This window comes from Syngnathus typhle, linkage group LG16, assembly GCF_033458585.1.
Source record: "Syngnathus typhle isolate RoL2023-S1 ecotype Sweden linkage group LG16, RoL_Styp_1.0, whole genome shotgun sequence".
In the NCBI taxonomy this organism is placed as follows: Eukaryota; Metazoa; Chordata; class Actinopteri; order Syngnathiformes; family Syngnathidae; genus Syngnathus; species Syngnathus typhle.
Window position 1 is genome coordinate 7,003,258 of NC_083753.1, and position 23,408 is coordinate 7,026,665.

Sequence of the window (23,408 nt, forward strand, 5' to 3'; positions counted from 1 at the left end):
TGCCCTGGCACCATCTGTCAAGTACATTGATGCTTGAAATCTGTGCAGCGGATGTGCTGCCTGGGAACTTTTATATCAAGTACAGTAAAACAAAACTTTACAACATTTGGAGCATTTGTGCTTCCTTTTGTTTTTGACAATTGGTTTCCTCGCCCATAAGCAAACTCAGAATGTGGAGCGTCTTGATCCTAAAATAGCGACTAGTCGATTTAACTTTAAAAAATGCTAGCGTAGGAAACAAAGGAAAGACAGAGGGGGGCGCTCTTGTCCACTTTCTACAACTCCATCAGCGCCTTGATGTCGTTAATGCGCGACGTCTTGCGGTCGGCGTCCGTAGATGCGAATGCTGCCTGCACCAAGTCTTGCTTCTGCTTCTGGATCTTAACCATGCTCTCCTCCACAGAATCTTTCACGATGAACTGCCGCACATATTCATGTTTTAGTCGCTATCTTCTTTTGGTATGATTTGAAAATGCATTTTTCCTTCCATTTTCTCACCTTGGTGACAAAAACTTTTCTCTTCTGGCCCAAACGATGGCAGCGGTCAATGCATTGCTCTTCCGTAGCTGGGTTCCATGCCTGAAGAGACACAAAGTTAGTGCTGCTTCCTCATTCTACTTCTTGGATTATTATTTTCCTTTGTACTCACTGGGTCCATAAGGAAGACATGGGAGGCGGCGGTGAGGTTGAGTCCCACCCCGCCGGCTTTGAGCGAGAGTAGCAAGATGGTGGGGCTGTCGGGGCTCAGGCTCTGGAATTCTTGGATCACCTGGGTTCGCTTCTTTTGACTCATGCTTCCGTCCAGGCGCACAAAGCTGAAGCCGTGCTCCCTGAATTGCGTAATTTCACACATCACATGATGGATGACCTTTTGGACTTGATTGACAGGTGTGTGTGTGTTACCTGAGGGGCGTCTCCAGGATGGTGAGGAAGCGAGTGAATTGCGAAACTACCAAACTTTTGATGGTGCTGTCTTCACGTCGCAGTCGAAGTAGGTTGCCCATTAGCGCTTGGATCTGCACACATAGCAAACATTTAAAAAAACAAAACATGGAGGAGACTGAACGTCCGCTTTCTTACCTTGGAGCTGGTCCTCAACTTGCCGGGAATCCTTTCTCCGCACTCTTCGACCATCTCCTCCTGCGGGAACTCCACCAGCTCGTTGATCTTGATGTCACTCCGACACAGAGGGCAGCGGGCACTCTCCTGAATTTGAAAAAGTGGATGGAAGTCAAAAATCTAAATAACTATTGTGCAGGACACAAACAGTCTCTGAGAAGTTGCAGTGGCCAAACTGACCTGCTCTGTGCCGATGACCTGCGCGATGCAAGGGCGGCAGTAGACGTGGGCGCAGTGCGTGATGACGGGCAGGCGCACCGAGTCCAGACAAACGGAGCACTCCTCGTCCGAGCCGCTGGCCAACACCACGCGCAGCTTCTCGATCAGCCGCTCGCGAAGCTCGGCCGGCGTGGACGCCAAGACTGCGCGGACCGCAACGGGGAATCGTCACTAACGGATGTTGTCGTCTTGAAATCTAACATTCTACTACTCTTGTAAAAATGACTTAAACGTACCATCTTTTTTTAAATTTTCATAAAATAAATATACCAATCATTAAAACTGTCAGGAATAAAAAAACAATTCTCATAAAAATGCAAATTTAAAAAAAGAATATTGTAAAATTTCAAATGTAATTCAATGTAAAAAAAACAAATTTTTCAACAAGCAACTCCCATGACACCATTTTGGAGCATACCCGCATCCGCGGCGGTGTTTGTTAGCAGGTCAGGATGGCAGCAGTGCTGTCGCAGCCTCATCAGGATGGCCAGCACGTCTGCGTAATTCCTCAAAACGCTGCCTTCAGCGACATATCTACTCCGAAAAACAAAATATCATCAAGTAGGTCCATCATATTATTATTTTCCTTTACAATAAGCAAAGGAGAGAAAATAAATCGGTTAAAAATCCGATTTCTGATTGCCATTGTTATTTCTTTGGGCGTACCTGCCGACAGTGTGTCTTCCCTCATTGAGCGCCACATCGTACTCCTCGCGCTCGGCGGCGCTGAGCTCCACCTGCTCCACGTACACGCTCTTCTCGGGCAACGTGACCAGTGGGCAACCGTCCACCTGGCTGTTCTTGGTCCGCCGCAGTGTGATGCACTTGATCAGCGTCTGCAGGTTCCTGACAACATCAACATTGTCATCGATTCTTATTTTTTTTTTTTTTTTTAACATCACCATTTTTACAATGATAGCTAAAAATTCGCCTTACTGCAAGCCGGCTCGGTCTCCTTGCGTGACGGGCCTCTGGATGACTCGATTCCACCACTCCCTGACGTCAAACGGCTTGATGCGCAGGAAGGCCAGCAGCATCCACAGGTCCTTCACGCTGTTCTGGATGGGCGTCCCTGGACGAGGACAGGCGGGAGGCGTGAGTACACGCGTGGGTGCGCGCCGCCGCGACCACTGGCAATGGCACTCAGTCGCACAGCGCAGACCTCCGGCGCGGTGGACTATTCCAGATTGCAGTGGTCTGTCTAGCAAGTCATAGAATACTCGGCAAAGAACAGCTGAAAAAAGACACATTTGCACGCATTGGAACAGGGGTTCAGAACATTCACATTCTTTGATCCCTTTTGAATATTTTGGAAAGGATTTGAATTACAGGAGTTCCGAACAGTCAAAGATTCTTTTATCCTACTGATTATACGTCATTCAATTTTTCGACTCTAATTAGGCACAGTGTTAATGTTTAGAACGTGCATCATGTTAGAGTGGTTTATCATAATATTCAACTTTTTTAGGAATTAAACCTCTGCCTGATTATTGACGAAAAGCTATTTTAATGTTGACCAGTATTTTTGGAGGGGGCGGTAGAAGATGTAAAATGTTCAAGAGCCGCTGTTGTCAACATTCTGATGAATGCGTGTACCAGACAGAATCCAACGTCGCTTGGCTGTAAGGTCCAGAACGGCCCTGCTCATCTGCGTGTTGGGGTTGCGCACCACGTGGCCCTCGTCCAGCACCACCCTCAACCAGTTGATGCCGTGCAGGGGACTGTCGAGGTCATGAAGGCCACTCCTGTTCTGATTCTAAACACAAATGTGCCTCCCTCAGACTACGAATTGCCAGTAAAAAAAAAATACACTCAAAGTTCGTTCGCACTTACGGCGAAGTCCGCGGCGAGCACGTTGTAGGTGGTGAGCACCACGTCCTGAGACGAGAGGAACTTGGTACTTCTGTTGCGGTTGGGCCCGTGGTACATGTACACTTTGAGCTTGACGTCGGCTCGCACGTGCTCCTCAAACTGGTCCTGAGAAGACACGCGTGCGCTTTTTCGTTAACCCTGCGGTCACCGTTGTCACGGCGACGGAGGTACCTACCAGCCAATTGCTAAGCACGGACAGCGGGCACACGATGAGGGTTGCCCCGGCCGATACAGTGTCACCGGAGTTGTCTGCGATGGCTAAATTAAAAAAAAAAAAAAAAAAAACACACGTTCAAATTAAGACCATTAAAATACTTACAGCAGTGATTGTTGTATCCTTGACCGCCCCCAAAGAAAACGCTCGTGACTCACCCAGGGTCCTTTTCATCTTTTTTTTCTTGAAGGAATTCGGCGGCGACGCCGGGCCTCTGCACAGCGCAGCGGCAAAGTCTGCGTCGTCCAGCAACAGTGGGTCCTCTGCACGACGTTGCGTTAACACGGAAAATCAAAACATCGGATGTTTGCGCTACTACGCACTTACCGTATTTCCGCTTGGTGGCTTTTGTCGTTCTTTTGCCTGAAATGATGAAGCAAAATATTGAAACACATGCGGACGCCTGGATTTAGAGGTAAAATTTAGGGTCCCACCTTTCTCTGAAAGCTTTGCTGCTTCCTTTACATGTGATAAGAAAACACAAGATTGCTCCTGGTGGGCCCTAGCACATGAACATTTTGTTTTAGAGTCAACAATGGATGGAGGATGCACACCCTTTGGCTCAAGTGAGACAATTCAAAATCTATAAACCAAAGGGTGAGCAAGATTTTGCATTGTTTCATTTTTAAAACAGACCACGTCATTTGCAGACGAGGTTTAAAATGTAAAAATATGCAAGTTTAGCACCATTAAATAGATTAGCAAGTATTACTGGCTCCAAAAAAAATGGCTAAAATGTGAGAATAACATACAGGCTTGAGCGTAGACCGTGAGCCACCACGTCACTCGGTCCGGCTCCATCTGTCACCGAGCGACGACACGTTTGGTTAGGTTGACTTCCACAGAAACCCGGGGACTGATTTCATTCGTGCGAATCCTACCTTTTGCAGGCGAAGAGGGATCCTGCTGCGCACGGTTGTACACGGGGAGGGGCTTTCCCTCGTGATAGTTGGTGAGGATCAGCGCAATAGTTGTCAGTGTCTTGCCCTGGGGCATTAATCACAGGGTTGTTCCAGACCCGTCCACAATAGCAGATTTTTTTTATTTGTTTATTTCACGCGACACTCACCAGTCCCATGTCGTCTGCCAGTATCCCGCCGAGGACTCTCTCGGGTATTTCCTTGGCTGAGAAGCCCGTCAGGGTGTTGTAGTACATATTGCCCCGCTTCTCCCAAAAGGGCGGCAGCACACATTTGTTCTCGCGGGCGCACATCCATGACAGCGCTTGCCGTTGGTGGGGCATTAGGGGGGTGGCCAAAGACTGTGGAAACAATTATTAAATAGTCACAGAACTCATGTGAAGTAATGATGGAGTGCGTTTGCATAGAAATACAGATATGCGAGGCCATTCAATACATAAGGTGACTTTTTTTTTCTAGGAGTGTTTTTTTTGTCTTTTTGTCATATTCCCCAAGTAAATATATAAAAAGCTATTTTTTTACAAGTAACAAGCAAATTGGGTGGAAAAGAAAATCGAAATTATGAAGAAAAGAAAACATTTGCAAGTGTGCTTATATGCGGGGATCACCACTAGGTGGCATTCAGGACAAGCATAATATTCATGTGCATACCTCAGGTGCTTCTTTTTCAAATTCTTTACTCTCCGTCAGTCCTTCAAAGAGGTTGTCAAAGGCGTTCTTCAACTGAAAGTCAAGTTTTAGTGAAGTCATTCTAGCGATATCACCAAATTATTGCCGTCTAGTTTACCTCCTCTGCCGTAAGAAGGATCGTCACGCCTTTTTTATTCAATCCCGTCCCGGCTCCTGAGCTACTCAACTTCTGATTTGCACCTGATTCAAAACACACAAGAATGATTGACGTCGAAATGTCCACGAGGTGAGTATTGTTGACTCCACCTGTGTTGAGTTTGTAGCCACAGCGTGCCAAGCGTTGAACGACGGCGCTCTTGTTCTCCTCCTTCCCCCAGAAGGACAAAATCACTGGCATGGAGAATTTGTTCTTTTTCCCAGAGTTCACCACCCTGACACAAATAAAAAAAGGTGAAAATGGCACATTTCACACCAGTCCACTCTGTCACAATATTTCGTCCTCAAACAAGATATTACAATTTCTACAATTCACGTCAAAGTCGCATCTCACCCTTCTACTCTTGTCAACTTGTTGTCCATGAGGTGGGCCATGGCTTGGGCTAGCTCCTTCTTGATGTGGCCAACTTGGCTGCCGTAGATGTTGGTCACTACGATGGCGTTGTGGTCAAAAAAGTTTTCCGGCTCACGCTCCAGGCCGACCATTTCACCTTGGTTCACCTGCGCAAAGAGTGATGCCATTATTGTGGGAGTCCATTCAAACTAAGTGGCACGACTCATATTTCGCACAAATTCTCGTATCATCATTCCCCGATTTTTCATCCACCTCAGGGGACGACCATTTTAGCGTTTTGTCTTGATTGGAAATTACATCACACTTACTCAGGTAACAACCAATCATGGTTCATCTTGAGAATGGCACTTCTAAAAGAGGTGAGCTGTGATTGGTCATTTCCTTGAGCAACTGTGATGTCATTATCAGTCGACAGCAAGTGGCAAAATGGCCGCCCTGTGAGATTCTTTCAGTAATTCCTTCATTTATTCTCACCATCGTTTATCCTGTTCAGCAAAATACACCCTGAACTGATTGATTAGGGGGAATCCCACCCACAAATCAATTGCGTGTACCCCTAAACTATCAGAGACTCTTATAATGACTCAAAAATGCAATTTCCACTGAGTACCTCGTGTAGAAGAGATACATAGGAATACAATTTTGGATTCACTCAAATTGGTTAACTGCTTTGTAATTACAACTTTTTCAAAGGTGTCAGAGCCTGAATGGACTCTTGGCTTGTCTGTTTTGTCACTGAGGTCCTAATGGATATCTGGCCCGTTTTGAAATTTGGTGGGTGGATTAGCAACTATAAACAAGATTGTGTTTGACTTTGAAGGCTTCACTGTTCACAACAAAGCTGGCCATAAATCAGAAGGATCTAGGGTGGATGCTCACCACCCCGGTGTAATATTTGAGTCCCACTATGGTGCCCTGCATCTGGCCAAACAGCACGTTGCCGTCGGCGTCCGACTCATCGGAGGAGGCGGCCCGGATGGCTTGGGAGAGGCTGTTCTGGTCCAAGTGGTCGGTCAAGAGGTCCACCTCGCTGAGCCTGTCCCAACCGAACCAGCTCCTACGGAAAGCCATTCCGCCTGCACACATGTTTCGAAATATAAATTTAGTCATTGCAGTAGGTAGGAACGCAAGGAGGGTTTCCAGCTTGGAAAGGGGAGGAAAAACCCTCAAGTCCGGACTAACCTAGCGACTAATTGGAGGCGTTGAGTGACTCGCAGCCGAAGGGGGGTTAGCGCGTTGGCCGCATTAGCTTAGCACGCCGGTTTGATACACGGCCTTGTCTCGCACGTTTCACAGCGAGTCTGACTCGGCTGGCGACAAGAGCGTGCGGCGTGTTTGTCACGAACGCCTTCCCGACTTTAGTTTCGCCCCTAGCTTACACAGTGGACTTTTGTTCCCCCCAAAGCGCTCTCGACGTGTGTGATGATGCTTTTCTCTTATACTGTTGCGTTTGCGTATACGACGTGACGTCAGAGCAAAACACTTCCGCCATCAAGAGGTGTTTATAATGTTACTATTTAACGCAGCAAACTATATAGTAATAAACTAGTTCATTAAAATCTTTAGACGCGGTTCCAGGACCGATTGTTGTGACAATGCAGGTTTTACTTTATTTAAAGTGTAAGATTTTGCCACAAATGGCGTTTGCTATTTTTCGATGTAGTTTGAATGCAACAGGCTACCGTCAATTTGCGCGCTGTTCCGCTTTTCTTACGGAAGCCGCGACGTCCAATTTTGCACGACTTTCCGCTTCCTTTCCACGCAACGGATTCTTCCTCCTCCGGGGCTGAGCGAAAACGCCAAGGCAGGGAGAGGTCAGGGGCAAAGAAAACCCAAGACACGATACACGAGACCGTTGTAAATATATCAGACGAGCGGAAATTCAGCAGCATTTTCCCCCTATTTTGGGGTAAAGAAAACTGGGGCGGAGTCTGAGAAGTTGATCCAAGTCCACCCCGTTTTTTTTTGTTTTTTTTTTCTTGTGGTTGACAGTTAACCGGTGAGTTCCGCATGGTTATTTTCACATTTACAAATCGCCAATTTGAGGTGACCAACGTTGAAATGGGGGAATTGTGTGATTAATGACTGTTAATCAGCTGTCACGTCAGTACTTTAAGCGTATCTTTAAGATCCATGTGTGGGCAAAGGCATCATCAAGTGGGACAGCCAAAGTTCAAAAACTCCATCAGCAAACACTATTTTGGGCTAAAGGACTAGCAAAATATACACTTAGACAGTGGAACAACTTGTAGTCGACCATGCTGCAAAATTAAAGTAAACGTTACTTTGATGAATTTCTCCATGTAATAACTATGCTACTATTGATAAGCATCATTGCGTCAGGGGCGTGCAAAGGGTGAAGCTGACCACCACTACCAATTGGAAGTGAAAGGCATAAAGTATGAAAATCTTCCATCATGTGTTAGCTACCTTTTACAAACCTCGGGAGACTTAACTTTTTCCAATGATCCTGTCAGTGAACGTTTGACGAGTCAATTGATGAATTGAATGAATCGCAGTTACGTACCGTAGGCTTTCAGAAATAGGGGAATCATCATGAGACAATTGAAGATCTTGCTGTATCCACTTCACCCTCCAGACTCGCTTTAAACTAACCGCTGAAGGTCTTGCCCCTCCCCTCGAAATGCTGCCTCTTTCATCTCTTTCTTCTTCAAACTGACCAACTCCTAACCTTCAATGCTGCACTCAAATACAATAGGGACTACAATTCCCCAAATAAATACTTAAATCTCTGCAGCTACCTCAGAAACAGCAACATTGCTATGTGGAGCTGGTTGTGTTCGTACAGAACAGCATCACATGGGGAAAAAAAAAAATGAAATGACGGCTTTTGCAATGTTGTGCGATTGAATAACAGGATATGGAGGTGTGCGGCCTGGCGGTGTGTTTGCACTGGAGTGGTGGCAGGAGTCAAGTTGTCATGTATGCGTGTGTTTGTCTTTCAGCTTGTGCTGGACGTGAGCGCACTGGCGTCATTGCTCCTTCCAGGAAGTACTCTGCACCATTTCCTTTTGTAGAAGCCCAACAAAAGAGACTGCATCGGCCACTTCCTGTAAACAGCTTGAGGTTTTGTGTGTGGATGTGTATTGCGCTGGGAAGTAGTCCAAATGAGGGCTGAGCAACATTTGTCAAAAATAGTTCACATGCATGTCAAAAAATTGTTTCTAGCAGGGTTGCTAAATGCACTTAACCCCAAAATAGTGAAAATCTAGGAGGGATTGACGTCTATATAGAAAAGGTTGTTATTGCATGGAGTTGCCACAAGAGGGCGGCAAAGCACAGAGAAGCCTGAAATTAAGCTCCTCCCCCCTCTATTACGACATAGGATTTTGGCACCAAGATTCATCACTTTGTTGAAAAGTGGAAAAAAAAACGGAGTCCAAATACTCATTTTAGATTAAAATTGCATAGGTGGGACATGAATTGAGCCGCAAAATCAACCCGGTTTGCACAATTTCTTTGTATGTGCCCTGGAGCGATGGAATTCCATCCAGGCCCAGGCAAGAATACACTTGTTCAGTGTGCCGCCGCTTTGGAATGAGGCAACCAGCTCAGACCTGCCTCGCAGAAAGTGTGAAGGTACGAGACGGGTCGCTTAGTGGTAGCGGAGAAAGAGGGACGTGGAACTAGCACGGTTCTTTGGGTCTTCTGTAAGACGCAGAAGAGGCATCCGAAGGTTAGTGTCTGTCTGGTCGCTGTGGTCAAAGATGAGGTTAATATCTGCCTAGTGTATGTCTGCTTTGTCTTTTGGGTTGTCGGAATGTTACGAAAGGCCTTCGTGGAAAATCCTGCCAGAGGGTTTTTCCTCTGAATTTTTTTGTCATCCACATTTTCTCAATGATGATATGGCAGACACGTTTGCATTGTTGAATGGATGTGTCGATCTCCTCGCCAACCATTTGAACCCCAAATCAGCCAGCACGATTCATATTTAATAAATCCCATCCGACATGCTGAATTCATCGATTTGCACATCTTCCTCGTAAATAGTACACCAGTCCGACCCCCTGCGTGTGTTTTTCCCTTCAGGTCCAAGTGCGTGTAGATGTGCGACAGCGGATTGTGCGAGGACAAGCCCCCCGCCCCCCCTGTCAGGATGAGTAGCCAAGGAGGAGGAGCCAAGGACCCCCAGTCCACCAATCACAACTCTCGACCGCTTCCGTCCGTGCCGGAGGAGCGCAAGTCCAGAAATAAAATCATCTCCATCTTTGCTTCGGAGAAAGGTGACACGCACACACGCTATGTAGTCACACACACACACTGAAACATATCCGTGTTGCCTTACAGGAGGTAGGAAGAAGGATCGGGATAAGGACAGGCCAGAGATCTCCTCCCCGTCGGATTTTGAACACACCATCCACGTGGGCTTTGACGCCGTCACTGGAGAGTTTACGGTAAGGGAGCCAGCGTTTGGCTATCAAGATAGGGTTGGGTTTCACATTTGAGTTTCAAACCCGTGACTCAAGTCCACTGGAGTCCAAGTCTCAAGTCCCTAATTTGTCCTCTCCAGGGCATGCCGGAGCAATGGGCTCGTCTCCTCCAAACCTCCAACATCAGCAAATCTGAGCAGAAGCAGAATCCCCAGGCGGTCCTGGACATCCTCAAGTTCTACGACTCCACCAGCGGGAAGCAGAAATACCTCAGCGTCTCGGCCTCAGGTCAGTCGGCTCACCTTCCTCTCGCCGTTTGCAACCGAGAATCTTCATTTCTTTGCTTCCTTCCCTCGCCGACGCAGATAAAGATTCGTCGTCGGTGAGTGCTTGGTCCATCGGTCAGGTTCAAATCCGATTGATCGCCACTTAACGCCTCCTTCATTTTCTCCACAGGTTAAGCAGGGCACCACCACTTCCTCATCAGGCGCTAAAGACGCCGACGACGACGACGATGACGACATGCCGCCGCCCGTCGTGGCGCCCAGGCCGGAACACACTAAGTCGGTGAGTTGCTCGAAAAAGAAAATCAAAGTTTGGAGGTCTTTGCTTATTTGTCATCTTTCAGGTCTACACGCGGTCGGTGATCGACCCTATCCCGGCTCCGGAGGCCGACGCCGCTTCCAAGGCGGCCGACAGGCAGAAGAAGAAAGGAGGCAAAATGACGGACGAGGAGATCATGGAGAAACTCCGTAAAGCTGCCTGCTCGCCGTTGAAATGACACGGCGCAAAGAACAAAAACGTTGATTGGGTTTTATTGTTTGTTGCTCTTTAGGGACTATCGTTAGTATCGGAGATCCCAAGAAGAAATACACTCGATACGAGAAGATCGGACAAGGGTGAGGTCACGGACTTTTGTACTGAATGAGGCTTTCAAGCTTAGGTTAAGGTTTTGGGTTTTCAAACTTCTTTTTTTATCATCATTGTTGCTTTGGATTTTTGCACTTTCAGGGCATCTGGAACCGTCTACACGGCCATAGATGTTGCTACAGGGCGGGAGGTATGCCGTATTTGGGGTTCTGCTCAAAAGCAACGATTCGTGAAATATATTTCCACTGCATACTGAAGTGTGTTGTCCTCAGGTGGCCATCAAGCAGATCAATTTGCAGAAGCAACCCAAGAAAGAACTCATCATCAACGAGATCCTGGTCATGAAGGAGATGAAGAATCCCAACATAGTCAACTTTGTTGACAGGTACAAGACGAAAAAACAAAAACTTTAATTATTGTTTGAAATTAAGACTGGTGTGTGCGTTTTGTGTGGCAGTTTCCTGGTTGGCGAGGAGCTGTTTGTGGTGATGGAGTACCTGGCGGGCGGCTCGCTGACCGACGTGGTGACGGAGACGTGCATGGACGAGGCCCAGATCGCAGCCGTATGCAGAGAGGTTGGCATTTGGCTTCCATAAGCTGGAAGATTCTTTTCTTTGTAACCGCAGCTTGTCGTCATGGAAACATTCTGGCTTAAAACACACACGGTTTGATCGATTGCGTCCAGGTCCTGCAGGCTCTGGAGTTTCTTCACGCCAATCAGGTCATCCATCGAGACATCAAGAGCGACAACGTCCTGCTGGGAATGGACGGATTGGTCAAACTCAGTAAGGAGGAATCTGAAAGTAGTCGCTTAATCGAGTCCTGTATATTTCGCGGGTGCTGAGATTGTCCGTTTCCCCGAGAGCCTCCATCTCCGAGTTTCGCTAACGTGGTCTTTGTGTTCATCCCTTTGCAAGCCGACTTTGGCTTCTGCGCTCAGATCACGCCAGAGCAGAGCAAGCGCAGCACCATGGTGGGCACGCCGTATTGGATGGCTCCGGAGGTGGTCACCAGGAAGGCCTACGGGCCCAAAGTGGACATTTGGTCCCTGGGCATCATGGCCATCGAGATGGTGGAGGGGGAGCCCCCTTACCTTAACGAGAACCCTCTCAGGGTGAGTACGGTGAAGCGACGGATATTTGGGCTACTTTTGTCACGTTTAATAAAAAATAAAACAAATTTGTGATGGTCGAATGTTGCATCACATCTTCAAATGACCATGAAGGGACTCGAACCCTCAATCTTCTGATCCGAAGTCAGACGCCTTGTCCATTAGGCCACATGGTCACACAATATTACCTCATTACAGAATGCTTTGCACTTGCACAAAAACATAAATGGAATTTTACAAATTTTAACATTGGTGCTGATTTTTATAGCCTCGTTGGCACAGTAGGTAGCGCATCAGTCTCATAATCTGAAGGTCGTGAGTTCGATCCTCACACGGGACATTGAAGTCTTTTCAACTCTCCACTTAAAATTTGCTGAACTAATTAAACATGCAATTTATTGCACTATTGCTGCATCATACACACACCGTACTAAATTGTGTATTGCCACTCTGATGACTTTCAACTGTTGAAGCACATGACCATGTGGCCTAATGGATAAGGCGTCTGACTTCGGATCAGAAGATTGAGGGTTCGAGTCCCTTCATGGTTGGCCGCTGCATTTTGTGATAACAGTATGCGTTATTATATAATGTACTCTAAAGTGAAGTAAATGTTTTAAGCAAATGTATTGATGGTGGATGACAATGAATTTCTAGAGCAATAGTAGTCACCCGGCCTCGTTAGCGCAGTAGGTAGCGCGTCAGTCTCATAATCTGAAGGTCGTGAGTTCGATCCTCACACGGGGCATCTGCCCTTTTATCAAGCTAGCTTCTTTGATACGCAACGATGACCTCTGACAAACGTCACTGAAGTTTCTTCTCACCCCTGGCTATGTTTGTCTTTCAGGCATTGTATTTAATTGCCACCAACGGCACTCCTGAGCTGCAGAGTCCAGAGAAGCTGTCCCCCGTCTTCCGATCCTTCCTGTCGCGATGTTTGGAGATGGACGTGGAGAAACGAGGGTCAGGCCGAGAACTTTTGCAGGTACTTCTAAGATACATCGAAAAGTCTTAAAGGCCTTCAAACATTTCGATGAGTGATTTAAAATGCATGCCCCGTGTGAGGATCGAACTCACGACCTTCAGATTATGAGACTGACGCGCTGCCTACTGCGCCAACGAGGCTATGCATCAAGCTCTATTTTAGAAATTTACAGTCTCATCAGCATCACCCCAAAAAGCCATGAAGGGACTCAAAGCTTCAATTTTTTATTTGAAGGCTTATTGGTGTAAAAAGTAGGTCAACAAACCTCCAATGGAGAAGGGTCGAAAAAATCCTGTTGCCCCATGTGAGGGTCGAACTCACGACCTTCAGATTATGAGACTGACGCGCTGCCTACTGCGCCAACGAGGCTATGTATCAAGTTTTACTTTAGAAATTTACAGTCTCATCAGCATCACCCCAAAAAGCCATGAAGGGACCCAAAGCTTCCATTTTTTTTTTGAAGGCTTATTGGTGTAAAAAGTAGGTCAACAAACCTCAAATTGAGGGTCAAAAACATTCTGATGCCCCGTGTGACGATCGAACTCACGACCTTCAGATTATGAGACTGACGCGCTGCCTACTGCGCTAACGAGGCTATGTATCAACCTCTACTTTAGAAATTTACGGTGTCATCAGCATCACCCCAAAAATCCATGAAAGGACTCAAAGCCTCCATTTTTCATTTGAAGGCTGATTGGTGTATAAAGTAGGTCTACAAACCTCAAATGGAGAAGGGTCAAAAAAATTCTGATGCCCCGTGTGAGGGTCGAACTCACGACCTTCAGATTATGAGACTGACGCGCTGCCTACTGCGCCAACGAGGCTATGGATCCAGCTCTATTTCAGAAATTTACAGTCCCATCAGCATCACCCCAAAAAGCCATGAAGGGACTAAGCCTCCATTTTTTTATTTGAAGGCTGATTGGTGTAAAAAGTAGGTCAACAAACCTCCAATGGAGAAGGGTCGAAAAAATTCTGATGCCCCGTGTGAGGGTCGAACTCACGACCTTCAGATTATGAGACTGACGCGCTGCCTACTGCGCCAACGAGGCTATGTATCAACCTCTACTTTAGAAATTTACGGTGTCATTAGCATCACCCCAAAAATCCATGAAAGGACTCAAAGCCTCCATTTTTTTATTTGAAGGCTGATTGGTGTAAAAAGTAGGTCAACAAACCTCAAATGGAGAAGGGTCGAAAAAATTCTGATGCCCCGCGTGAGGGTCGAACTCACGACCTTCAGATTATAAGACTGACGCGCTGCCTACTGCGCCAACGAGGCTGTGTATCAAGTCCTACTTTAGAAATTTACAGTCTCATCAGCATCACTCCAAAAAGCCATGAAGGGACAAAGCTTCAATTTTTTATTTGAAGGCTTATTGGTGTAAAAAGTAGGTCAACAAACCTCAAATGGAGAAGGGTCGAAAACATTCTGATGCCCTGTGTGAGGATCGAACTCACGACCTTCAGATTATGAGACTGACGCGCTGCCTACTGCGCTAACAAGGCTATGTATCAAGTTCTACTTTAGAAATTTACAGTCTCATCAGCGTCACCCCAAAAATCCATGAAAGGACTCAAAGCCTCCATTTTTTCATTTGAAGGCTGATTGGTGTAAAAAGTAGGTCAACAAACCTCAAATGGAGAAGGGTGGAAACCTCTGATGCCCCGTGTGAGGATCGAACTCACGACCTTCAGATTATGAGACTGACGCGCTGCCTACTGCGCCAACGAGGCTATGTATCAAGCTCTATTTCAGAAATTTACAGTCCCATCAGGATCACCCCAAAAAGCCATGAAGGGACTAAGCCTCCATTTTTTTATTTGAAGGCTGATTGGTGTAAAATGTAGGTCAACAAACCTCAAATGGAGAAGGGTCGAAAAAATTCTGATGCCCCGTGTGAGGGTTGAACTCACGACCTTCAGATTATGAGACTGACGCGCTGCCTACTGCGCCAACGAGGCTGTGTATCAAGTCCTGCTTTAGAAATTTACAGTCTCATCAGCATCACTCCAAAAAGCCATGAAGGGACAAAGCTTCAATTTTTTATTTGAAGGCTTATTGGTGTAAAAAGTAGGTCAACAAACCTCAAATGGAGAAGGGTCGAAAAATTCTGATGCCCCGTGTGAGGGTCGAACTCACGACCTTCAGATTATGAGACTGACGCGCTGCCTACTGCGCCAACGAGGCTATGTAACAAGTCCTATTTTAGAAATTTACAGTCTCTTCAGCATCACCCCAAAAAGCCATGAAGAGACTCAAAGCCTCCATTTTTTTATTTGAAGGCTGATTGGTGTAAAACGTAGGTCAACAAACCTCAAATGGAGAAGGGTCGAAAAATTCTGATGCCCCGTGTGAGGGTCGAACTCACGACCTTCAGATTATGAGACTGACGCGCTGCCTACTGCGCCAACTAGGCTATGTAACAAGTCCTATTTTAGAAATTTACAGTCTCTTCAGCATCACCCCAAAAAGCCAGGAAGAGACTCAAAGCCTCCATTTTTTATTTGAAGGCTGATTGGTGTAAAATGTGGGTCAACAAACCTCAAATGGAGAAGGGTCGAAAAATTCTGATGCCCCGTGTGAGGGTCGAACTCACGACCTTCAGATTATGAGACTGACGCGCTGCCTACTGCGCCAACGAGGCTATGTATCAAGTCCTATTTTAGAAATTTGCACTCTCTTCAGCATCACCCCAAAAAGCCATGAAGGGACTAAGCCTCCATTTTTCTATTTGAAGGCTGATTGGTGTAAAAAGTAGGTCAACAAACCTCAAATGGAGAAGGGTCGAAAAAAATCTGATGCCCCGTGTGAGGGTCGAACTCACGACCTTCAGATTATGAGACTGACGCGCTGCCTACTGCGCCAACGAGGCTATGTATCCAGCTCTATTTTAGAAATTTACAGTCTCTTCAGCATCACCCCAAAAAGCCATGAAGAGACTCAAAGCCTCCATTTTTTTATTTGAAGGCTGATTGGTGTAAAAAGTAGGTCAACAAACCTCAAATGGAGAAGGGTCGAAAAATTCTGATGCCCCGTGTGAGGGTCGAACTCACGACCTTCAGATTATGAGACTGACGCACTGCCTACTGCGCCAACGAGGCTATGTATCAAACTCTACTTTAGAAATTTACAGTCTCATCAGCATCACCCCAAAAATCCATGAAAGGACTCAAAGCCTCCATTTTTTCATTTGAAGGCTGATTGGTGTAACAAGTAGGTCAACAAACCTCAAATGGTGGAAAATTTGAATGCCCCGTGTGAGGGTCGAACTCACGACCTTCAGATTATGAGACTGACGCGCTGCCTACTGCGCCAACGAGGCAATGTAACAAGTCCTATTTTAGAAATTTACAGTCTCTTCAGCATCACCCCAAAAATCCATGAAGAGACTCAAAGCCTCCATTTTTTTATTTGAAGGCTGATTGGTGTAAAAAGTAGGTCAACAAACCTCAAATGGAGAAGGGTCGAAAAATTCTGATGCCCCGTGTGAGGGTCAAACTCACAACCTTCAGATTATGAGACTGACGCGCTGCCTACTGCGCCAACGAGGCCATGTAACAAGTCCTATTTTAGAAATTTACAGTCTCTTCAGCATCACTCCAAAAAGCCATGAAGGGACTAAGCCTCCATTTTTTTATTTGAAGGCTGATTGGTGTAAAAAGTAGGTCAACAAACCTCAAATGGAGAAGGGTCGAAAAATTCTGATGCCCCGTGTGAGGGTCGAACTCACAACCTTCAGATTATGAGACTGACGCGCTGCCTACTGCGCCAACGAGGCTATGTAACAAGACCTATTTTAGAAATTTACAGTCCCATCAGCATCACCCCAAAAAGCCATGAAGAGACTCAAAGCCTCCATTTTTTTATTTGAAGGCTGATTGGTGTAAAAAGTAGGTCAACAAACCTCAAATGGTGGAAAATTCTGATGCCCCGTGTGAGGGTCGAACTCACGACCTTCAGATTATGAGACTGACGCGCTGCCTACTGCGCCAATGAGGCTATGTAACAAGACCTATTTTAGAAATTTACAGTCTCTTCAGCATCACCCCAAAAAGCCAGGAAGGGACTCAAAGCCTCCATTTTTTTATTTGAAGGCTGGTTGGTGTAAAATATAGGTCAACAAACCTCAAATGGAGAAGGGTTGAAAAATTCTGATGCCCCGTGTGAGGGTTGAACTCACGACCTTCAGATTATGAGACTGACGCGCTGCCTACTGCGCCAACGAGGCCCTGTGATTCCTGGTCATTCCTGAAAATTCTCACTCCTTCCAGCATCAACAACCCGCTAGAATATTTACTCCGCATCAGTGCACATCATACAATAAAAATTGTTAAAGACAACCATGAAGGGACTTGAACCCTCAATCTTCTGATCCGAAGTCAGACGCCTTATCCATTAGGCCACATGGTCATGAACTCTTGCGATCAATCTCATCTTATAGTGAAAATATACTGGAACTGTCCACAAATGGAGGAAATGAGACTGATGGTTTTTTTTGCAGCATCCTTTCCTGAAGCTGGCCAAGCCTCTGTCCAGTCTGACTCCTCTCATCCTGGCTGCCAAGGAGGCCATGAGGAGCAACCGCTAAGTACGGAAGAGGGTATTTAGCCCCCACCCAAAAAAAATATCACCCCAAAAACCCAGACAGTGGTTTTTTTTTTACCTTTGTGCCTTCCTTACATTGGGTTTGTCAACATGCCATGTGCAATTCGAGGTGGTTAAATAAGTTAGACATCAAGCAACAACCCTCCTACCGCCATTTCTGCCTGACAGCTTTTCAGTCACTCAAAAGTGGCTCTGATTCTTGGTCCACCCAGTCTTAATGTGTGGATACGTTTCTACTACACTCCAGACAGTCCATTTTTTTTATACTAGCCATTTAAACAATACATTTTCCTATAAGCATACAGTCAATAAACATAGAAAAAACTTGGTCAAGCACTTTTTGGGATGGTTGAGTCGTACATTTTTAGGAATGTAAATATGTCTGAAAGCCCTGAATTTAAACTAACGGTGCTGTCCTGGTGCTGAAGTAAATCATCTGAATAAGATTTTTTTTTTCACATTTAACAATTGTTTTATTTTTCAAATCATCAAATCTATGCAAACACATTCATGCATACTACCAAAAACAAGGAGCATGTTTTTGCCTCGCTCAATGTTCGGTTTGTCTACATTTTGTCCTTGTGTATGCCTTTTTTAGACTATAGAAAGGACAATAACCTGATAAAACTAATCCGGATAAGTTGTTTTATATGTGACTAACGCCAGAAAAGTCCCTGTCCCCAAATATTGACAAATCACAGATAGTATTTTTCATAGTTTCGATGGAAATTTATCCCCTAAATGACCTCAACGCCATGTCAATTCAGACAATCACTGGAAATATTTGAATGTGCATTTAAAATGTTCTGTGACATGCATATTATATGGCCAGGGACCAAAGTAGACGGATAGAGGAATTTTACAATTTAAAACAAAATGTTTTTCATGCAACAAGTGACTGGGGTGGAATAAAACTGTTGGTAAATTATTCAGAAATGCTGCGTGGATTCTTGTTTCACTCTGCTGTTGAGCTTCATTTTGTTCGTGATGTAATAATGTTCTGTTAATAATTAAAATGGTGATATCATCAATAACAACAATAACAAAACGTGCGCGTTTTTTATGCGTCACTCATCCGCGACGCTCCTCAAGCAAAATTGCCTGTTTGGAGTGAAGAGACGGTCTGGAAAAAGCGGGCTTGGGGGAGCGTTTAAATCAGGCAGAACCACCCGCTGCCCCTGTTACCAAAGCTGGTAAACTTTTAAAAATATTTACCAATGTGCTGTAGAGACTTTATGTTATCTGTGTTAACATAGCGTGGCCACGCAGAACTCTGGCTAACTAGGCTAATGCTAATGGCAGGCTTCGAGGCCTTGTCACAGGCCGCTGCGAGGGTACGTACGGGCGGGAGTGCCAGTGGGCACGAACCGGCGCGTACGACCTCGAGCACCTCGCGCAAGAAAAACGTTGTTTGATACGTGAAGCGACTTTATAACGCGCTGGAAGCGTTTAAAGTAGGTGTGTGTTTGAGTTTTGCTTTTGCTTGGTAAAGCGGCCACTAGCGGGGTAGCTAATGCTAATTTGTAGCGCTAGCACGTCGGGCTCATTTGTTGTCAAAATAACGCAACCGGGGAATACGGTGAGGCCGTTAATTTTCTTATAGAATCTGGCAAACTACGTGAGTTTTACATCTTAAATTAGGCATAAATTTGCTAGTAAAAATTGCAGTCAGGGTGGATAAAAATTGTGATTGTCATTTGGAATGCATGAGCTTTAAAAAGGGCAACCGCTAGTGCTGCTCGCGAAGTTTTGCTTTGAGTCGAATTAGAAAATAATTCCGATGTTTTAAAAAGAGTTAAACAAAATAACAGTGATTACATTCCACCCTTTTATTCAGCTTCTGGAGCAGTGAAGTGTCTTCATGGCAGTTCGTAGAGGACACATTCAGTACTTGAATGTAAGTTGTTTTGCTCACTACAAAGTACAGCTGTAATAACCAAATAATTGAAATACGGTCAACACATCGGTACCACAATATATATAATATCCCCCCCCCCCAAATATGCACATCAGCGTCACTGGTAAGCAGGCAAATGGTCAAGTCGCTGGCTTCCAGCTACCTTCCTTCGAAACTGCACAATAGCAAGCCTTCTCCTTCCTGAATGGGCCTCTGTCCGCCCCAGTGACGGATTGTCTCGTCAGGCCCGAGTGTGTGTCGGCCAACAGCGAATCTATTCACCAGAATCAGCCCAGTGGTCAGGCAAGAGTCGGACTTTGCCCAAGACAATTGTAGCGACCCTTCAATGAGTGTTGTCGCTCGATACTAAGTGTGTATCGCTGTCGCCGGGCGGAAACCATCAAAATGGTTGATGACCCCTTCTGCCGTTACCTCGAATAGTCGGAACCGAAGATCCCTTGTCAAAAAAATGATAGTCGTTGATATTTTGCCGAATGTAAGGTTGGAAAACACTCAATGATGCTCTGTGCCGCTAAGTACTTTTGGTGTCCCCACCCCCGCACCCGTTTTTTGAGCAACAGGAGGCCTTCGATATGTCCAACGGTTACGACATGCCGGGCGAAGAAGCCAAGAACGCCAATACCAACCTGATCGTCAACTACCTGCCGCAGGGCATGTCGCAGGATGACCTGCGCAACCTCTTCAGCAGCGTCGGCGAGGTGGAGTCGGCCAAGCTGATTCGAGACAAAGTTGGAGGTACGCTCAGGCGCTCTCGGGGTGGGAGCTTGGACCGCTGGCGGGTTACCAGAGCAGAGAACCTTGAGGTGTTGTCTTGAATGGCAAACCTAAATCTTCACTTTTGGTCTTCTTTTTGAAGTTTTATTCATTTCGTTTTTCTACAGCCCAGAGTTTATTCAAACGGCCCCGGATGATCTGTGAACATTTTGTTTGTTTGTTCGTTTGTTTGTTTGTTTGTTTAGACTAGCCACTAACTTTACACGTTTTTTTGTTTGTTTTATTTTATTGTTTTCCTTTTTTTTTTTCTCTAGGCCACAGTTTAGGGTATGGATTTGTTAACTATGTTAACCCTAGTGATGCAGAAAGAGCTATCGAATCACTGAACGGACTAAGGCTACATTCCAAAACTATCAAGGTAACGTGCACATATCAGGTGTTCTACCATTTGTCAAAACGCTGCCACCGATGTCTTGTCATGCAACACGCCCGTGCTGTTCCCTAACCAGCCAGTAGATGGCGCACATTGCCACGGCTTTTGACTCATGATCAGAGAAATTCAAAAATCTCAATCATTTTGCAAACATCTGTATTTTTGGGGGGTGGAAAATTGAGTTATTTTGTTTTTATTATGAGACATTATTCCCCATATTTGTTTTTCACACCGAGAACTTTTTCAAATAGTGTCTTAATGGTCTTCTGACCTGCGTTCATGTCAGTGTTCAAACTGCAGTTCAGTGGCCAGGCGTGTGTGTAGGTAGGCAGAAGTGTCATGCATGTTGGTCCCACGAGAATTCTTTTGGTTCCAAATAGGTTGATTATGTTTGATTTCATGTTTGATTGGGCACTTGAGAGACAGCCATGTGCGTACAAGCAAAGTTTTCTGTAGTCGTTCCCCTTTAAATCACAAATATTTGCTCACATATGCACACGTGTGTGATAGACTAAAGTGCTCCCGCGTGTTCCGACGCCGCGTTTCATTGTGCGGCCTCCCGTCGCAGGTGTCGTACGCGCGGCCCAGCTCCGACACCATCAAGGATGCCAACCTCTACATCACCAACCTGCCCAAGTCCATGATGCAGAAGGACGTGGAGGAAATGTTCTCGCGCTACGGCCGCATCATAAACTCACGCGTGCTCGTCGACCAGTCCACAGGTATGACGCCGGCGTCCGAGCGCCGCGAGCGCCGGCGTCCGAGCGCCGCGAGCGCCGCCGGCTCACCCCTCCGTCTCTCCCCGAACGCAGGCATGTCTCGAGGCAAGGCCTTCATCCGCTTTGACAAGCGCTCTGAGGCCGAGGAGGCGGCCAAGAACATTAACGGCCACAAGCCGCCCGGGGCCGCTGAGCCCATTTCGGTGCGCTTCGCCGCCGACCCAAACATGATGAAGAACACGCAGATCATCTCCCAGCTCTACCACAACCAGTCCAGACGCTTCGCCGGGCCCATGCACCACCAGGCGCAGCGATTCAGGTGAGCCAGTCACGAGCGCGACGGACACGACGGGGAGCACGTCAGTCATGCTTTGCCGGCCCCCCCCTCAGGTTCTCCCCTATGGGCGTGGACCACATGAACAGCATGAGCGGCGTGGGCGTGCCGGGCAACCCGGCCTCGGGCTGGTGCATCTTCATCTACAACCTCGGCCAGGACGCCGACGAGAGCGTCCTCTGGCAGATGTTCGGCCCCTTCGGCGCCGTCACCAACGTCAAGGTCATCCGCGACTTCAACACCAACAAGTGCAAGGGCTTCGGCTTCGTCACCATGACCAACTACGAGGAGGCGGCCATGGCCATCGCCAGCCTGAACGGCTACCGGCTGGGCGACAAGACCTTGCAGGTGTCCTTCAAGACCAGCAAGGGCCACAAGTAGAGGTCAGAGGTCAAGGTGTAGAGAAATGCGGTCCGCTTGATTTCATGCTCGTCTAACACTCGACAGCGCACCTGTCGTCTAAAAAAAGAAAGTGTCTCGGAATTTCTCCGTGTCGCTCGTGGTTGGTTTTCACTTTTATTCTAGAGCATGAGACTTTAATATCGTTGTTAGTCACCCTAAAAAAATGCAACGCCCGCTACTTAAACATGACCGTTTTTTTTTTTTCGCATTTAATTTGGTCTCGTCCGTTCATATTCGGAGCCGCGTTTTGCTCTGTGCTTTTTTTTTTTCTCGCCGAGACGCAGCCCGCCGTCCCGGAGACATAGAGGCCTTGAATTGGAAGTACATTTACATCCAGTGAGCGAAAAGCACTTTGAATTTGTCCTCCCCAATTGCTCCAATTCTGATTGAACAATCAAAGCCAAGTATCTTTTTATTATTGTGGTTTTTATTTGTTTGGGAAATGTTGAGGAGCGAAATGCGATGGACCAAACGCAGGCGACGAATGAGTCAATTCTTCAAATGATGGCTTGCTCCCCCCCCCTCCTTCCCTTCCTCCCCTCATTGAACAGAGGTACTAAAGAGTTTTATCGGACTGACTGAACTCAGCATCGCCCACCCTCTTTTTAGTCCCACTCGTTGTTTCATCATAACTCAAGCAAACTTTTCTTGTGATTTTTAATTCCTTTTTAGCAGAGGTAGTTTTTTTTTTTTTGTTTGGTTTTCGTTGTTTTAACAAGTGCTCATCTCAAGTTTGAAGTGAAACAAATGGCCTTTGTTGGTTCGTCCACTTTTGTTTGTTGTTTCCCTTTTCAATTCAAACCATTAAATTTACTTTTGTTTTGCGAAACCTTTGCTTTGTTTGTTTTTTCTGTTGGGTTTTTTTCCCCTCAGTTTGGCCCCTTTAAATATAGAGAAATAAAACACTCGGATTGGTTTTCTACACAGTCCAATTTAAATCCTCAAGTTCCTAATTGCTCTCGATAAATTTGTGAATCGGATACACGGTTTAGGCTTATTTTTATTCTGTGCCTTTCATTTTTGGCAAATTCTCACCCGTTTTTTGATATGTGTGCAATATGTGGTGAGTTGCTCAAAGCAAAAGTCTCTCGTTGGACTTTATCCAACTTTTAAATGTCGTTTTATCTTCATTTTTTATTTTTCTACTGGCTGCTAGATTTTTTTGTTCCTCAAACAGGTGAGTGAGATGGGTAGGGAGGCGCTACGTTCCGCCTTAATTTATTTTATTTATAAGGAGAGGTTTTGTTAAGCCGCACACAGTATTTATTTGTCAATCGACGCGTCGTGTTTGTGTGCGTGTATTTTTACCGAGGACTTGTGCTGATGGTCACCTCTGGCCACCTATTAAATGTCTTAACGTTGGATTATGTCAATAAA

General features: G+C 46.0%; 3 protein-coding genes and 24 non-coding genes across 36 annotated transcripts; 5 read left to right on the plus strand and 22 right to left on the minus strand.

Annotated features, from left to right (window-relative positions):
- Window positions 1-19: 19 nt before the first annotated feature.
- Window positions 20-8,205, minus strand: hltf (helicase-like transcription factor). Of its 5 annotated transcripts, XM_061301154.1 has the most exons (25): window positions 8,073-8,204; window positions 6,425-6,621; window positions 5,525-5,691; window positions 5,281-5,405; window positions 5,132-5,214; window positions 4,996-5,067; window positions 4,494-4,685; window positions 4,306-4,411; window positions 4,177-4,225; window positions 3,859-3,926; window positions 3,752-3,787; window positions 3,583-3,687; window positions 3,386-3,468; window positions 3,172-3,315; window positions 2,935-3,094; window positions 2,501-2,572; window positions 2,275-2,410; window positions 2,005-2,184; window positions 1,757-1,872; window positions 1,300-1,481; window positions 1,081-1,206; window positions 904-1,016; window positions 650-830; window positions 499-579; window positions 20-419 (listed from the first exon to the last, which is right to left on the minus strand). In XM_061301154.1, exons 1-25 carry the CDS (start codon window positions 8,101-8,103, stop codon window positions 276-278), a joined length of 2,949 nt encoding a protein of 982 aa, XP_061157138.1. In that variant the 5' UTR covers window positions 8,104-8,204; the 3' UTR covers window positions 20-275. The 5 variants fall into 5 exon arrangements, with proteins under 5 accessions (XP_061157138.1, XP_061157135.1, XP_061157137.1 ...); XM_061301151.1 differs by having other exon boundaries at window positions 5,132-5,405; window positions 8,073-8,205; XM_061301153.1 differs by lacking the exon at window positions 8,073-8,204 and adding an exon at window positions 6,925-7,029 and having other exon boundaries at window positions 5,132-5,405.
- LOC133169194 (serine/threonine-protein kinase PAK 2-like) lies at window positions 7,284-18,447 on the plus strand. 3 transcript variants are annotated; one of them, XM_061301172.1, is made up of 16 exons: window positions 7,284-7,544; window positions 8,512-8,618; window positions 9,596-9,789; window positions 9,854-9,960; window positions 10,077-10,224; window positions 10,302-10,318; window positions 10,393-10,503; window positions 10,565-10,688; window positions 10,772-10,835; window positions 10,948-10,996; window positions 11,079-11,191; window positions 11,264-11,381; window positions 11,492-11,591; window positions 11,724-11,920; window positions 12,765-12,902; window positions 17,408-18,447. In XM_061301172.1, exons 3-16 carry the CDS (start codon window positions 9,612-9,614, stop codon window positions 17,492-17,494), a joined length of 1,551 nt encoding a protein of 516 aa, XP_061157156.1. In that variant the 5' UTR covers window positions 7,284-7,544; window positions 8,512-8,618; window positions 9,596-9,611; the 3' UTR covers window positions 17,495-18,447. The 3 variants fall into 3 exon arrangements, with proteins under 3 accessions (XP_061157156.1, XP_061157157.1, XP_061157155.1); XM_061301173.1 differs by lacking the exon at window positions 8,512-8,618; XM_061301171.1 differs by lacking the exons at window positions 7,284-7,544; window positions 8,512-8,618 and adding an exon at window positions 8,910-9,242.
- trnar-ucg (transfer RNA arginine (anticodon UCG)) lies at window positions 12,021-12,093 on the minus strand. Its single transcript has one exon. It is a non-coding gene; the product is annotated as a tRNA-Arg (tRNA).
- Window positions 12,185-12,257, plus strand: trnam-cau (transfer RNA methionine (anticodon CAU)). Its single transcript has one exon. It is a non-coding gene; the product is annotated as a tRNA-Met (tRNA).
- On the plus strand, window positions 12,396-12,468 carry trnar-ucg (transfer RNA arginine (anticodon UCG)). The gene has a single exon. It is a non-coding gene; the product is annotated as a tRNA-Arg (tRNA).
- Window positions 12,593-12,665, plus strand: trnam-cau (transfer RNA methionine (anticodon CAU)). The gene has a single exon. It is a non-coding gene; the product is annotated as a tRNA-Met (tRNA).
- On the minus strand, window positions 12,970-13,042 carry trnam-cau (transfer RNA methionine (anticodon CAU)). The gene has a single exon. It is a non-coding gene; the product is annotated as a tRNA-Met (tRNA).
- trnam-cau (transfer RNA methionine (anticodon CAU)) lies at window positions 13,199-13,271 on the minus strand. Its single transcript has one exon. It is a non-coding gene; the product is annotated as a tRNA-Met (tRNA).
- On the minus strand, window positions 13,425-13,497 carry trnam-cau (transfer RNA methionine (anticodon CAU)). The gene has a single exon. It is a non-coding gene; the product is annotated as a tRNA-Met (tRNA).
- On the minus strand, window positions 13,654-13,726 carry trnam-cau (transfer RNA methionine (anticodon CAU)). The gene has a single exon. It is a non-coding gene; the product is annotated as a tRNA-Met (tRNA).
- trnam-cau (transfer RNA methionine (anticodon CAU)) lies at window positions 13,882-13,954 on the minus strand. The gene has a single exon. It is a non-coding gene; the product is annotated as a tRNA-Met (tRNA).
- trnai-uau (transfer RNA isoleucine (anticodon UAU)) lies at window positions 14,112-14,184 on the minus strand. The gene has a single exon. It is a non-coding gene; the product is annotated as a tRNA-Ile (tRNA).
- Window positions 14,339-14,411, minus strand: trnam-cau (transfer RNA methionine (anticodon CAU)). Its single transcript has one exon. It is a non-coding gene; the product is annotated as a tRNA-Met (tRNA).
- trnam-cau (transfer RNA methionine (anticodon CAU)) lies at window positions 14,567-14,639 on the minus strand. Its single transcript has one exon. It is a non-coding gene; the product is annotated as a tRNA-Met (tRNA).
- Window positions 14,795-14,867, minus strand: trnam-cau (transfer RNA methionine (anticodon CAU)). The gene has a single exon. It is a non-coding gene; the product is annotated as a tRNA-Met (tRNA).
- On the minus strand, window positions 15,021-15,093 carry trnam-cau (transfer RNA methionine (anticodon CAU)). Its single transcript has one exon. It is a non-coding gene; the product is annotated as a tRNA-Met (tRNA).
- Window positions 15,250-15,322, minus strand: trnam-cau (transfer RNA methionine (anticodon CAU)). The gene has a single exon. It is a non-coding gene; the product is annotated as a tRNA-Met (tRNA).
- Window positions 15,478-15,550, minus strand: trnam-cau (transfer RNA methionine (anticodon CAU)). The gene has a single exon. It is a non-coding gene; the product is annotated as a tRNA-Met (tRNA).
- trnam-cau (transfer RNA methionine (anticodon CAU)) lies at window positions 15,706-15,778 on the minus strand. The gene has a single exon. It is a non-coding gene; the product is annotated as a tRNA-Met (tRNA).
- trnam-cau (transfer RNA methionine (anticodon CAU)) lies at window positions 15,935-16,007 on the minus strand. The gene has a single exon. It is a non-coding gene; the product is annotated as a tRNA-Met (tRNA).
- Window positions 16,156-16,228, minus strand: trnam-cau (transfer RNA methionine (anticodon CAU)). The gene has a single exon. It is a non-coding gene; the product is annotated as a tRNA-Met (tRNA).
- On the minus strand, window positions 16,385-16,457 carry trnam-cau (transfer RNA methionine (anticodon CAU)). The gene has a single exon. It is a non-coding gene; the product is annotated as a tRNA-Met (tRNA).
- Window positions 16,612-16,684, minus strand: trnam-cau (transfer RNA methionine (anticodon CAU)). Its single transcript has one exon. It is a non-coding gene; the product is annotated as a tRNA-Met (tRNA).
- trnam-cau (transfer RNA methionine (anticodon CAU)) lies at window positions 16,833-16,905 on the minus strand. The gene has a single exon. It is a non-coding gene; the product is annotated as a tRNA-Met (tRNA).
- Window positions 17,062-17,134, minus strand: trnam-cau (transfer RNA methionine (anticodon CAU)). Its single transcript has one exon. It is a non-coding gene; the product is annotated as a tRNA-Met (tRNA).
- On the minus strand, window positions 17,244-17,316 carry trnar-ucg (transfer RNA arginine (anticodon UCG)). The gene has a single exon. It is a non-coding gene; the product is annotated as a tRNA-Arg (tRNA).
- Window positions 18,448-18,558: 111 nt separating the features above from the next.
- On the plus strand, window positions 18,559-22,860 carry elavl1a (ELAV like RNA binding protein 1a). 4 transcript variants are annotated; one of them, XM_061301186.1, is made up of 7 exons: window positions 18,559-18,704; window positions 19,349-19,408; window positions 19,990-20,164; window positions 20,458-20,561; window positions 21,145-21,298; window positions 21,389-21,614; window positions 21,686-22,860. In XM_061301186.1, exons 2-7 carry the CDS (start codon window positions 19,373-19,375, stop codon window positions 22,008-22,010), a joined length of 1,020 nt encoding a protein of 339 aa, XP_061157170.1. In that variant the 5' UTR covers window positions 18,559-18,704; window positions 19,349-19,372; the 3' UTR covers window positions 22,011-22,860. The 4 variants fall into 4 exon arrangements, with proteins under 4 accessions (XP_061157170.1, XP_061157168.1, XP_061157169.1 ...); XM_061301184.1 differs by having other exon boundaries at window positions 21,145-21,614; XM_061301185.1 differs by lacking the exon at window positions 19,349-19,408 and having other exon boundaries at window positions 18,564-18,704; window positions 21,145-21,614.
- The last annotated feature ends 548 nt before the right edge of the window (window positions 22,861-23,408 follow it).